General features: G+C 46.8%; 1 protein-coding gene across 4 annotated transcripts in view; it reads left to right on the forward strand.

The window, feature by feature from the left end:
• The window catches only part of Fam168a (family with sequence similarity 168 member A), a 137,858-nt gene extending 126,676 nt beyond the window's left edge, over window positions 1-11,182 (forward strand). For 2 of the 4 annotated variants that reach the window (XR_012910577.1, XR_012910578.1), the window contains 5 exons: window positions 1,339-1,481; window positions 3,517-3,691; window positions 5,100-5,230; window positions 5,714-10,041; window positions 10,078-11,182. Coding sequence is in view for 2 of the 4 variants with exons in the window: in XM_075971587.1 (XP_075827702.1) it covers window positions 1,339-1,481; window positions 3,517-3,691; window positions 5,100-5,212 (431 nt within the window). In the remaining 2 variants the exon portion in view is untranslated. Of the gene's footprint in view, window positions 1-1,338; window positions 1,482-3,516; window positions 3,692-5,099; window positions 5,231-5,713 lie in introns of all 4 variants that reach the window. The other 2 variants (XM_075971587.1, XM_075971588.1) reach the window with 1 other exon arrangement.
• Window positions 11,183-14,048: the final 2,866 nt, after the last annotated feature.

Genomic DNA, 14,048 nt, shown 5'->3' on the forward strand with positions numbered 1-14,048 from the left:
ATTTCAACAAAAGCCTGCTCCACCCTGCACCACTGCACCATGTCTGTCTGTTTTTTGTTTTTTAAGATTTATTTATTATGTATACAACATTCCTTCCATGTATGTTTGTATGCCAGAAGAGGGCACCAGATCTCATTATAGATGGCTGTGAGCCACGATGTGGTTGCTTGGAATTGAACTCAGGACCTCTGGAAGAGCAGTCAGTGCTCTTAACCTCTGAGCCATCTCTCCAACCCCCTCTGGATTTTCTATGTAAAGGAGAAATGTGGTTCCTTGATGTTCACCAGGTTCCATAGGGTGATTCCACGTGGTGATTCTTAGGGACACAGTCTTGCTGACCTCTGAGGAATCTTTCTCTTCAAGATTCCTCAAAGGCAGCAGTGTGACAGCCAGTGCCCTGCTTCTGTCCGTCTCTCCGAGATACAGACATCGCCTAGATTCTGGGTCAGTGTGTCTTCCTGATGCCTAACTTCAGGTGTTTGGGGCAGAGGTGACCTTTCTCCAAGCCACAGAGTAAAAGAAAAGGCCAGCGCCTTAAAGCAAAGTTTTAACACCCTAGAAGATAGGGATCTTTGATGGTGGTTTTTTGTTTTGTTTTGCTTTTGTTTGTTTGTTTGTTTGTTTTTTCCCCCCAGACAGGGTTTTTCTGTAGCTTTGGAGCCTGTCCTGGAGCTAGCTCTTCAGGCTGGCCTCAAACTCACAGAGATCTGCCTGCCTCTGCCTCCCAAGTGCTGCGATTAAAGGCGTGCGCCACCAACACCTGGCTATTTTTTGTTTTTTAATGGGGTTTTTAACCTTCAGACTTGTGAGAGGAACTGTGATAGATGAAATCCATTAATGGGAGAGAAGAGAAGGAAAGGAGAGAATGAAGCATTCAGGATACACATGTGAGATCAGCTTGGGCTTCATGAGACCCTGACTCAAAAACAAATGAGCTAGACAAAGAAAGAAGATATCCTGAGATGCTAAGCGAGAAACCAGAATGAGAAAATAGCGAAAAGAAATGTCTGTCGGGGTACCACCTGCCTTTCCACACAGGCAGCTCAGAACCCCAGATAGTCTGTCAGCTGAAAGGGCCCTGTAGAGACTATTTGGTTCTAGCTCCTGTTTTAGATGAGAGCCCTGAAACCCAGAGAAATAAGATGCCCAAATCATGCTTGCAGCCCTGTTCACCAGAACTGAGGAAGCGGGGACCACAGCTCTGTGGGTAAAGCCTGTTCCTTGTCAGTCCTCATCTGTGTTTCCAGCTGTTTGAGGAATTCTTACTGGGGACCTGCTGCCTTCAAGCATTGCTGTTCTGCCTACTAACTAGAGGTCTCTTTTATTGCCTTGGTACAGGATATACTGCAGGGACACCATACAAGGTCCCACCGACCCAGAGTAATACTGCTCCACCCCCCTACTCCCCATCACCCAATCCCTATCAGACGGCCATGTATCCAATCAGAAGTGCCTACCCCCAGCAGAATCTGTATGCCCAGGTAGGTACACATGGAGGGCCTCTTCTGCAGGAGCTTCCAGCAAGGATGGGGTGGCATGGGATAAGGAAGAGAAAAGAGAGTCCATGGGTTTAGCTAGCTGTCATCACTGTTGTGCCACTAAAGAATATTCCTGCAAGACTGCCTACTTTGTCTCACTCCCAAAGGGTGAAGAATGAAGTCAGTTAGGTTACCAGAGCCTCAAACGTCAGAGGACCATTAGAAATGATCTGGCTCAGCTCCTTTGTTGGACAAGTAGAGAACCTGAGACTGCAGAGGAGAAAGGCTGGTCTAAGGTCACACTGAGTTATTGGCTGGGTCAGGCTATGCTATTATTTGTGTTGATCTCACCTCTTTTAATCTCACACCTCCCTTTCTTTGATAAAATCAATGAGCCAAGTAGGAGAGAGAAAGAAAAGGAAAAAAAAAAAACAGTGTCTGCTACTGGTGCCCTCTGTGGTTCTGTAGTGTTTTAGTGGTCCATTTGGATTTCTCCTGCTGGAGAATGTGTGCAGCTGAGGGGAGGCAAGAGGGAACTGTTTGAGACTCCAGCCTGACCATGGTCCATCCTCTGAAGTGACGGTTCTACATGAGGTCTAAGTGGTAATGAGTCTTTAAACTTTGGAGTTTAAAAACCAGCTTTGTTGCTGGGCGGTGGTGGCACACACCTTTAATCCCAGCACTCAAAAGACAAAGTCAGGTGGATCTTTGAATTTGAGACCAGCCTGATCTACAGAGCGAGTTCCAGGACAGCCAGGACTACATAGAGAAACCCTGTCTTGGGAAAAAAGCAAAAACAAAACTAGCTATGTTGCTTGAGAGATGGTTTGGTGATTAAGAGCACTTGCTGTCATTGCAGAGGACCTGGATTTGATTCCCAACACCTGCATTGCAGCTCATACTCATCTGTAACTCTAGTTCAAGGTACACAGACATACATGAAGGCAAAACACACATACTCGCACACATTTGAAAATATATATATATATATATATATATATATATATATATATATATATATATATATAACAATTAATAGAAAATATTTTTTTAACTAGCTATGTTGCAGAGTATACTACAAAACTGGGACATGACAACATATGCCTTTAATCCCAGTATTGGGAAGAAGTTCAAGTCATTCTCAGCTACATATTGAGTTCAAGGCCAGTCTACCTGGAAAAGAAAAGATAAATAAGAAACAGGAGACTTGAATCAACTTTTCTCAAGTATGACATAGTATCTTAGCCTCTAGGGCTAAGGTGAGACTTTGATTATTTACTATTGAGTTAGTCTCAGATGCTTTTATCTGCTCCCACACTCGGGAGGCCCATGAATGCAGCACCAGGAAGAGCTGTGTGATCTGGGAAGGGAACCATCACTTCAGAACACTGCCTTCAGAGGTACCTTGCTACCCAATAATGACAAAACGAACACAAAACAACAACATTCACAACAGTGGTGAATGCCATTAATAATGCGTCTGCCTGTGTGGCAGTGTTTTGGTGTCCTTGTGCTGAGAAACTGACTATATTCCTTACTGATAAATTAGGGGCAGGTTATGGTAGTGTCTTGGAATCAAATTTTTTGATTTTTTTTTCCCTTGGGTTTTTTGAGACAGGGTTTTTCTGTAGTTTTGGAGCCTGTCCTGGAACTAGCTCTTCTAGACCAGGCTGGCGTCTGACTCCCAGAGATCCTCCTGTCTCTGCCTCCTGAGTGCTGGGATTAAAGGCGTGTGTAACCAATACCTGGCAAATTTTGAAAAATTTCAATGTTAAAGCCAAGGCTTAAAGGGAGAAAAGCTCTTACTACTAAAACTTCATAGCCACTCTAGGGGTGTAAGCGAAAGGGCCTTATTTTTCAGATCAAGCTAAATCACAGCAGTGAACTAATTGCAGAGTGAGACAGAGCAGAGCCCCAGCCTACACTTGTGTCCCTAGGCCAGAGCTTCTCTTACCTGGTTGCTCCCCACCCACCATCTCTTCTCTTCATCCTTCCTACTCTCTCCAAGAACTCATCTGACCTTAGCCTCTCTTCCCAGGGAGCCTACTACACACAGCCCGTGTATGCCGCCCAGCCCCATGTCATCCACCACACTACAGTTGTCCAGCCCAACAGCATTCCCTCTGCCATCTACCCAGCTCCTGTTGCTGCCCCCAGGACCAACGGTGTGGCCATGGGCATGGTGGCAGGAACCACCATGGCAATGTCAGCAGGTAAGGGCAACATCTGCCGAAGAATCCTTTGCTGTCTTTCAGGAATTCCTCACACTGGAGAACAGTCGTGGAATTGGCTGCAGCCCAGCATGGGAAATTAGGTGCCAGGCTAGAGGGTTTTCCAGGAAGCCAAAGAGAAGATGCTCTAAAATTTAGAAATTTAGAGTATAATTTAAAGTCTAAATTATTTGAAGGGATAAGGAAGATGGCACACAAGATGGGTATATTGAGCAAGGCCTTGAATAATGGGTGAATGGAGGCCAAGCAGAGAAATGAAAGTGGGAAGGGAAGTAGACGCAGAAGGATCAAAGTGTGGTGTATTCATAGGATGGAAAAGGTTTAAGGCGTGTAAGAAATGGGGAGGGGGACGGGAGAGAGGAAGGGTGGCTGGCACGGCTGGTGAGGACATGATTGTCGAGAGGCTTGAATGCTTTTGGGTGAGGGAGGTAACAGCTGCAGTAGGGGAGAAATAGGGTAGGGTTTGAACTGACTGTGGGCTGGATTGGGAGAGAGTTAACAGTAGGCATCCAGTGACAACAGGGGGCCCAGGCGGACAGGAATATAAGAACCATTCCCATAATTAATTGTAAGAGCTGAGAGAGACAGGAATCTGCCCTTAAGGAACACTGGGGATAAAGGTGGGAAGTGTAGCCTTAGAAATAATTGGCACTGCCATGCAGGGCGTAAAGATCCGAGATGTGACCACATGGTTGCTCAGGACACAGGAAGCTGCTAGTTATTTGCTCAGTGCCAGCCTGATTCAGGTCCTGGGAAGGAAAGATCCCTAAGGAAGAGCCTCGCCCTTAAATACCTAGGTGAGCATATGTAGAAGACAGAAGCAGGAAAGATAATCTAGGTGAGCATATGTAGAAGACAGAACCAGGAAAGATAATCTAGGTGAGCATATGTAGAAGACAGAACCAGGAAAGATAATCTAGGTGAGCATATGTAGAAGACAGAAGCAGGAAAGATAATCTAGGTGAGCATATGTAGAAGACAGAAGCAGGAAAGATAATCTAGGTGAGCATATGTAGAAGACAGAAGCAGGAAAGATAATCTAGGTGAGCATATGTAGAAGACAGAAGCAGGAAAGATAATCTAGGTGAGCATATGTAGAAGACAGAACCAGGAAAGATAATGGTTTCCACACGTGTATGCAGTAAGAGAAGCATGCAAATGAAAGAGGGATTTCCTAAGAGTAATTCTGTCTTCCAGCATCCCAAAAGACTCCTCACTCTAAGGAGTGGAAGCCTGGCAAGGTGGAGAAGTACAGTGCTCACCAGGCAGTCCAGGGTGGTGGGGGCATGGACAGGAAGAACAGCCATGTAAAAGCCTTTTCCTCCTCTCCATCCTGTACCCAGGTTATGGGTTAGAGCTTACTCAGGTTTCCTCCTCTCTCGATGCCCAGGTACCCTGCTGACCACACCCCAGCACACTGCAATTGGGGCACACCCTGTCTCCATGCCCACGTACAGGGCCCAAGGAACCCCTGCATACAGCTATGTGCCCCCGCACTGGTAAAGCCTGCAACCTGTCCAAGTAAGTAGGGCCAGGGATGGGGAGAAGGGAAGGGACACATGCAGGAACTCTCTCAAAGTCCTGGCTTGAATCTGGAGCACAGGCGTTACAGAAGCAGGCAACAGTCACCACTTGTTACCTGTTCCGGGTTCTTTAATGTCACTCTTAATATCAGCTATTACTTTACAAATGTTACAGCCCTCGTAGTTTTTAACTCATGGGTCTTTAACTCTGTTTTTTAGATACACAGTTCAAAATCACTCAGCCAATTAGACTGAGCAGTGGCTTTGTCCTCTGTTATTGAATTCTGTGCTCTTTGTGGTCTTCAGATGTCTTTAACTAGAGACTCGGTTCTTCAAATGAAGTCTTGTCTAAATCATATACCAGCTTTGATGTTAGACCCCAGCTTCCTCACTGTCCTCAGCAGCTCTGGGAGGCATGGAGGGCTCAGGGAAGGGGCCCTGTGGCGTGTCACTCTCTCTAACAGTGTCCTTCCTCCCCCAGACCCGGAGTCACATTGTATGCAACTACTCAAGTCTTACACCGGTGCTGGAGCAGTCCCTAGCAGCACCACCTCTATTTGCAAGAAGAGACAACGGAAGTGCAAGGGTCACTTTATGCATCTTTAATGATTTTTATTTTTATTTTTGGTTTTTGTAAAAGCTGCTTTTTCTAATCTAGGAGCCTCCCCCTCGCACCTCCCCCTCGTGCCTCCCTCTTAGCCACTGCCCTCCCGACTCTATCCCTCTTCCTACCTGACCAGGCCCAGTCCTCTCTGCACTTCTTTCCTTCCCTGAGCATCCTGTCCCTGCAATCCGTCTAGTAGCAGGCAGAGAGTGAGGTTTATTGCAATGGCTCATCTAAAGGCTATATTTCATTTGGAAAACATAATAGATGTGACCGTCAGGTCTGGGGTAGGAACTTGGAGCTGTTGAGAAGGCCACATCTCTGTCAGATTGTCATTTTGCTGAAGCAAGATTACTTCAAATACAAAGAAATATCTTCTAAGAGCCATTGCAAAAGACCAAGAACAAGCCCACCTGGTTATGTAGGAATGTTGTCAGCAGCTTCACGTCCCCAGGCCCAGAACCTGGGAAAGCAGAGAATTTGGGGAAGGGTGAAGGGAGGGAGGACACTGGGGAAGGAGTGTGGAAAAGGGGCGAGAGGGTGCTCAGCTCTGGTTTGAAAGGTCTCTGGCCATATTGCTGGCCTGGACCTTCTGATTTGCACAGTGATGTTAGCTGACCTGGCACTTCCTCCAGAGATGCTATGACCTCAGACCTGCCAAACACTTGCATGGTGGTGGGATCCCAGCATCCAGAGGCTTCAGAAAGCCAGGTGCCTGCATAATCCCACCTTCAGCTTGAACCTCATGGACCCACTCAAGGGGCTTTCTCCTCAGAGAGTGGCATTTCTCTCCCTTGCCCTTCTGCCCTTCCCAGTGCCGGGGTGCACATGTCTGTCCGTGGGGCCGGCATGCAGGCCAAGCTCTTGGTTACCTTCTGCCACTTCATGGCCAAAGTGAAGGAACCACATTCCAGGAGGGAGCTGGCGGTTCTGAAGGTCAGGATAGTGAAGGAAAACAATAGCAATAATCATTTCATACTCATGGAACTGAAGGAACCTTAGCATTCATCATCTCATCCACCCCCTATTTGACAGATGAAGAAACTGAGGCCCAGAGAAGCAGAAGGACTTCTCTGAACCTTATAGTAAATTAGCATTAAATGCAGCCTTCCTACTTACTGGCATTTTGTCTACAAAAATTTAGCAAGGGATGGATTGGCTTGGCTTTGTAAAAATTAAGTCAGCAGTGTCCACATCTGGTGAGCTCTGACCTCTGGGCTTCTTCCTGCTATTTTCCCTCATGGACTCTAAAGGTGAGGGATTGAAGACTAGGCAGAGGCCACAAAGGGCAGAGGGCAGGAAGAGAAACTGCATTTGGAAAGCCTGTGACGACATCTGGAATGTTTATCCTGCACCTGACTCCACCTCTAGGAAAAAAAGCAAGTGGGCTGGCCGGAAGGGGCTATGCACTTAGGAGAGTAGTCCTTTATCCCAAGAAGAGAAGAATGGGAACCACCAAAAACAAAAACGGAAGACCAAGCAGATACAACCACATCTGGGAGAAGAAGAGGGACCCCTAAGACAAGGAAGCCCTTCCTAGTCTTAGCCAGGAAATGGATTGGCCGGCCACTTTCCTGTGCCCAACTAGCCAAGCCAATAGCCTCACTGGGTGGAATAGGAGTATCTTGCTGTGTAAAATTGGTTCACTGGTAACACCTGAGACTCGAACTAATTCATTTCAAATTGATGTGAACTTGAACATTACCTTCCTCCTATTTCCCGTGTTCCCTGAAGGAAACAAAAAAAATGGAAGCCCTTGAGCTAGAATGAGCTCAGAAACAGTCTGACTGTTTCCAGGAATTCGGAGTCCATCAGCATCCATGGCAGAGAGCCAGAAGTTAGGGCTTCTGCCTGCCCGGCCTTCTGGGAGCTTCAGGACCAGGAGAAGACACGGCTGTTCTGGGTACTGACAAGGTTTTCTTTAAAGACAAAGTTTTCCATCGTTGGTCCGCTTTTTACAATGCCTCCTTCTACCTTCATTGGTTTTGTAGAGGTGGATGAAGGTTGCTATAGATTATGTCTTAAATGTTTGAAAAATGCCAGAATAATAATGGTGGTAATGATTATAGAATACATGTGTCAGGTGCTTCACAGATGTTAAAGCATTTTACGACTGATGCCCTGGCCGAGGGCAAGCAGCAGGGACAGCTCTCCCACCTACTTGACAAATGTGAAAACAGTTCTAGAAGTGAACTGTACGCTGGAATCCTGGCAGGTTTCCTAGACCCAGTGGCCTTCAGATGACCTGGTAGAAGAAAAAAAGAGAGAGACCTAGGAATGGCCTCTTAACATTTGTTCTTTACACATCAGTAAGTAAACACTGTGACCCTCACAGTTCATGGGGTTTGTCCCTGAGATGAAGGCATGATGCCTGCTGTTTAATTCATAGAGAATCCAAGACTCAGAAAAGTCCCATGTGTGACTTTCTGGTAAGGAATCCCCTGCTGGCTGTAGTCTCTCCAAGCCTGATCCACACATGGGCTCATGTTCTGAAGCATCTATGCTCTGTACCTCATATTAGACCTAGTCTGTGGATTCAGGATCAGAAAGACCCCAAGGTGAAAATCAAGTGTTGACATGCTGTAGTATAGAGAAACCAAACCAATAACCTTTCTCAGTAAGAGCACAAGAGTCCCAGTTCAGCTGGCCTCCCGCTTTTGTTTGACAGAGATCAACAAGCCTGGCCAAGCTTGAGGAGGGAACCATGGCAAACAGACTGAACCCCAGAACGCAGTGTGTGTGTACCTTGGGTTAGATGAACACAGCTCTAGCAAGGGTGCCCTAGGTATCATTTGAGGATTCTGGATGGCCCCAGTGGTCAGATAGATGAGGTCAAAGCTGTAAGGGGCCCCTTATCATAGGACAAGGCACACTGGCATCACCACACACACACACACACACGCACGCACGCACCTTGTTGACACCCCTCCCTCCCCCAATACAAAGCTGAGGTAGAGGTGGATCTGTTCACCAGCCTTCCTTGGTGCCATTTGATCATCTTCATCGGCCCTGGGCCAGAAAGTTTGGGTCTGAGAACTGGACTACTCTCAGTGAGTAAAAGCCCGCAAGTCTCTTGCCATGCTTTCGAAACAACAAGTTCTTCCTATGAGATAAAATTCTTTTTCCTTCTTGATATCCTGACAGTGACTCTGACGTGCATACCCCTCTTCCCTGAGTATTCATCAGGGACACACAATCTATCTGTCCAGACCTCTTTTTGTACATAAAGTACTTTGACACTGATTGCCAAAACCTCTACTTTAAAGATACAGGCGGGGGTCATCATGCTCTGAAGGGATGAGAGACTTGCCAGAGGACACATAGCTTATAAGTACAAGAGCCAAGACTTGATCCTCTGTTCCTCTGCTGCCTCCTGCTGGCTCTCTAGTGTAAGCATGCTTGAAGAAGGAAAGGACTGTGTGTGCCCACAGAGGAAGCGTTTATGGAGACTTGGGAGAGCTCCCATTTTTCAGCTGAGCAGATTTTTGAGAATTTCTTCTTTAGGCCGAGACTTGTATGGGCCCTGGGGACCTAGAGGTAGGTCCAGCAGAGAAGTTGCCACAAAAGACCTAACTCAAAACACCAAACGTGACACTGCCCAGTACTGAAGATGATTGGGGTATCTTTGAGCAAGGAGTTTTGCTTCTGAGAAGCCTGCACGTTGGCTCTCTTGACTCCTATCCAGATCCAACAAGGCAGTTCAAGGGGACGTGGCATAAGTGTGAACTTCTGAAACACATTCGACTGGAGTCCTCATGCTTGCTCCTCCGGTGAGAACCAGGTCCTAGAAAGGCTAACTAGGCTCCATATGACCCAGTATTTCCTGGCCATCTAGATGGTTCCATGGTTGAGACCTAGAGGTTTCTTTGGAAGGCTTGATGCTCTGTCCTGAATAGCCTTCAGAAATGAGCCATGGGAGCATCAAAGGATAAGTCTCATGGTCACCAATTCTGGCATCATAGTGTGCAGACATGACAGGTCAAACAAGGCACATCAAATATCTTGCCCTGCTCTGGCTGGAGCCATCATTATTATCCCAGGTGTGACTCATTCAGTGAGCTCTGCCTCTCCATATGATATGTTAATCATAATCATATCACTGCTGATTATGTGGCCCCCCTACTTGTCAAACTTGGGACTCTAGAGAAGGGCAGCCAGGGTCGGAATGGACAAAGGGGAACAAATCAATGAAGAAACTTAGCCAGGTTCTCTGGTCAGATGACATCTGAGCCTCCAGACAGATTTCTACCCTATTCCATGTCCTAGAAAAAGCACTCATGAATTTGGTATTATGTGGTTCCAGAACTCAGTCTTTGACATTCCCAGCAGGCCAACTCCAACATTCCATGGCCAGACTTGCCTGGGCCAGACTTGGGTCCCATTCCCTCAGTTTCTCCAGCAGGTATTTCTTAATTAAGAAACTGTTGATGCCAGTCAGAAAGCCAGCCAAGAACACAGGAGTTAAAACTGGTGGCCACAGAGCCAAAGAGGGACATAACAGCACCTGCTTCACTGTGGCTGCTACGTCAGTAGTCCTTAGGTATCCCTGGTGTGGCAGTGTGTCCCTTCATCCATTCCAGCCTGAGAACAGATAAAGCAGCTTTACAGATAGCAGCCCACAGGAATCAAGCGAGTGAAATCTGCTTTGGGCTAAACCCAGCATCCTCTATCCTTGACCCCAGCTCAGCCATCCTCCACGTGCACAAAAATCAAACTGAAGAGTAGGATTGGCCCAGAGACCTCAGGTCAGCCAGATCGACTGGGTCTGTCTTGTGAGCCGTGGCTCCTTACACGGTGAGGCAAGACTAGGCCTCCTGCACCTTGAAGTTGTCTTTAATCTTTGAAGGCCCAGGGCCTGTCCCCTTCCTGTCTTGAAGGCATCTGATCCCTTTCATATCACATGACAGAGAAGCTTGTTCTCATGGCATGTAACATCCCTGCGAAGAGAGCGTTGTGTATGATTTTGTATTTTTTATTCATTTTAACCTACAAGTTGGAATCTAATTTTTAAATTTTATTGGAACTCACATTTTAAAAATAAAAACATTAAAAATAATAATTATTATAATAATAAACCTTTGACCGGTGTCTTCCAAGTAGCTTGATCAAATAATTTATAGGCGTGTTCAGAGCCTGGAGGTAAAAACTGGAAAGCCCTGTAACCACACTTGTGTGTGTGAAGTGTACATCTGGCTTTGTTGACTTGGATTCCTTTGAGTTTTGCTTTGTTTTGAAGATCAGATAGTGATCAGTCTGAAAGGTTGAAGCCAAGAGTTTGTAACTATATGATATTTACTGTAAGCTGTAGAACACTCAACTATTAAAAAATGTTTCCAAAAAAAAAAACCCCAACATGTGGTTCTTGGGTGAAGGCCACACAGATAGCCTTGGGCTAGTGAGCCCTGCACTTCTCTCCCAGACAACTCTCAGTTTTTTGGGGTTTGTTTTGTTTTAAGATGTTCTTGTATACATCTGGAACCTCAGTGCTTTGGAGGCTAGGGTAGGAGTGCAACATGAAGGCTTTGTCTCTAAGCCTGGGAAGATGCTCAGTGGTTAGAACACTGGTTACTCACAGAGGGCCAGTGGTTCACAACCATCTGCAGCTCCTATTCCAAAGGATCCTGTGTGTTCTGGTCTCTGGGGCACCAGGCACACGTGGTGCACTTACACGCAAGCATTCATACACAAAATTCCATACATGCATGAGAGAGAGATTCTGTGCTGTGTCTTCTTGGGGCTATGGGTCAGGCAGTGCATGGGCACTGTGGAGTGTCATTAGCACCTGGGCCAGACAATGTGGTAGAAACCAGGAGAAGCTGCTAAAGAACTGACATGTAGTCAGGCTGGAGGAAAGGGAAAACTAAAAACAAAACCCCGCTCTTTGTCGAGTGTCTTGTGGCTGCTGCTTGCCCTCGCTTCTGCTTGTTGATCTCTGAGGTCCTCACGCTCTGCGGCCAAGAGAAGCTCTGCTATTTTCCCATGTGGAGGAAAGAAGGGCCTTAACTAAGGGAAAGCTGAAATTCATACTTTGTCTAGTTTCAGAATCCATGTTCTGCCCATCTCAGTGGAGGTGGTTTCTTTTCTCTCTCCTCTCTTTTTGAATGTTTTCTGAGACATTTTCTCTGTGTAGCTTGGAACCTGTCCTGGAACTCGCTCTCTAGACCAGGCTGGCCTCAAACTCAGAGATCTGCCTGTCTCTGACTCCTCACCGCTGGGATTAAAAATGTGCCCCACCAATCAGCTATGAGGTGGATAGAGCCTTCTCTCAAGCAGTGAGGGAGTGTCAGGAAACCAAGGGGGACCATTAAAATCCACAGGGCCTCATACAAGCAGTCATTAAGGACTCTTTTTTTTCCCCCTGCTGTACATTTGAATCTTCTGTCCCTCCCTGATAATGCTGCTCAAGCTTTGTCTTAAACTACTTCTCTATTGTGAAGGCACCGTAACCAAGGGAACGTACAGAAGATAACCATCATGGTGGGGAATGTGGAACTGGAGCAGTAAGTAGTTTATCCAAAAGTAGGAGGCAGGCAGAGAGAGAGACAGGAGCTACCTAGGAATGGAATGGGCTTTTGTAACCTCAGAGCCCACCCCCAGTGACCATTTCCTCCAACAAGGCCATACCTCCTAATCCTTCTCAAACAATGGCACCAAGTGGGGACCAAGCATTCAAAGGAATGAGCCTTAGGGGCCGGTCTCATTCACAACACAACAGGGGTTCTTGAGCCATCCAGCCATCTTTCTTTCTCAGGGCCTGGTCTTGACAATCCATGTTCCACAGCTCAACGTGTTCAGTTGTAGAAAAAACTGGCCTAGGACTGGAGAGATGGCTCAGCGGTTGGTTAAGAGCATTGCCTGCTCTTCCAAAGGTCCTGAGTTCAATTCCCAGCAACCACATGGTGGCTCACAACCATCTGTGATAAGGTCTGGTGCCCTCTGCTGGTCTGCAGGCATACACGCAGACAGAATATTGTATACATAATAAATAAATAAATATATTTTTTAGGAAGTGTGCCACAGACTACCAGGAAAGATGTGTGAGAGAGAGAGAGAGAGAGAGAGAGAGAGAGAGAGAGAGAGAGAGAGAGAGAGAGAGAGAGAGAGAACTGGCCTAAAGTGATCACTCCAAAAGATGGAAGCCAGGTGTGTGCCACTGCTTCCTCTACATTGCAGAAGACTCAGTAATGTTTGAAGACCTTCCATGGAGGTGCAGCACAGAGACAGGACTTGTCTAACTTGGGTAAGTCCTGAGTTCCAATCCAATGCTGCAAGAACCAGTAAAACCCCCCATGGGGTAGGGATAGGCCTACTGGACCAGTGGACATACCTTGGCCCATTCTAGAATGGGAACTGGAAATTGGTACACCTCCCACCAAGCTTCACTCTGTCCTGTCTCCTGATATACTCCCATCCTATTTTGTACATGATCCATCGTGGAACTGGTGAAGGGAGAAGACAGAGAGGTAGGAGGTTGGACCGCAATGCCTACTCTTCCTTCCAGTTCCCACCTCTACTAGGGAGAGGGCTGCTGGGACTTGTAGGAAAGTTCCCAAGAGAAAGTGGGGCTGTGGAGACTGTCACACGCCTGCATCACCTCCCACCACTTTGGTCTGATGTTGGGAAATTGTATGAGACGCAAAGGAAATGAGGAGCCGGACGGTCGGTTGGTCGGTCGTAGTGCACGCCTTTAATCCTAGGCAGGTGGACCTCTGTGAGGTCAAGGTCAGCCTGGTCTACAGAGCGAGTTCTGAGAAACCCTGTCTTGAAAAACCAAAAAGCAGCAAATGAGGAAACAAGCAATTCTTTGAGCAAGCAGGAGCAGGGCAGAGTACTGCTCATAGGAGCATGCTTACCAGTCTGGAAGCCCGAACATATTTCCACCCTGATTGGTATCTGAATGTGTCTCTAATCTAGCCTCCCAGAAAATGGATGGGGTCCCACCTCCTGTCTCACCCCCAGGAAACACTCTTATCCTCATGCACCACCCAAGTGGGCTGTGTTATCCAAATCATAGATAAGTGGGGGGCATGAGTTAGCCAACTAAAGGGATAGGCAAACTTGAGAAACCAAACTTTTGAGATACAGCAAATGGATGCCAAGGGCACCCTGAAACCATAGGGACCATTTTCTTGAATACACTGAGGGAAACTGTCTACACCTACTTCATAGAGGACCATGTACCCAAAGGATATAGTTTGGAGAAGCAGGGTTA

Source organism: Microtus pennsylvanicus, chromosome 5 (genome assembly GCF_037038515.1).
Source record: "Microtus pennsylvanicus isolate mMicPen1 chromosome 5, mMicPen1.hap1, whole genome shotgun sequence".
NCBI classification, from domain to species: Eukaryota; Metazoa; Chordata; class Mammalia; order Rodentia; family Cricetidae; genus Microtus; species Microtus pennsylvanicus.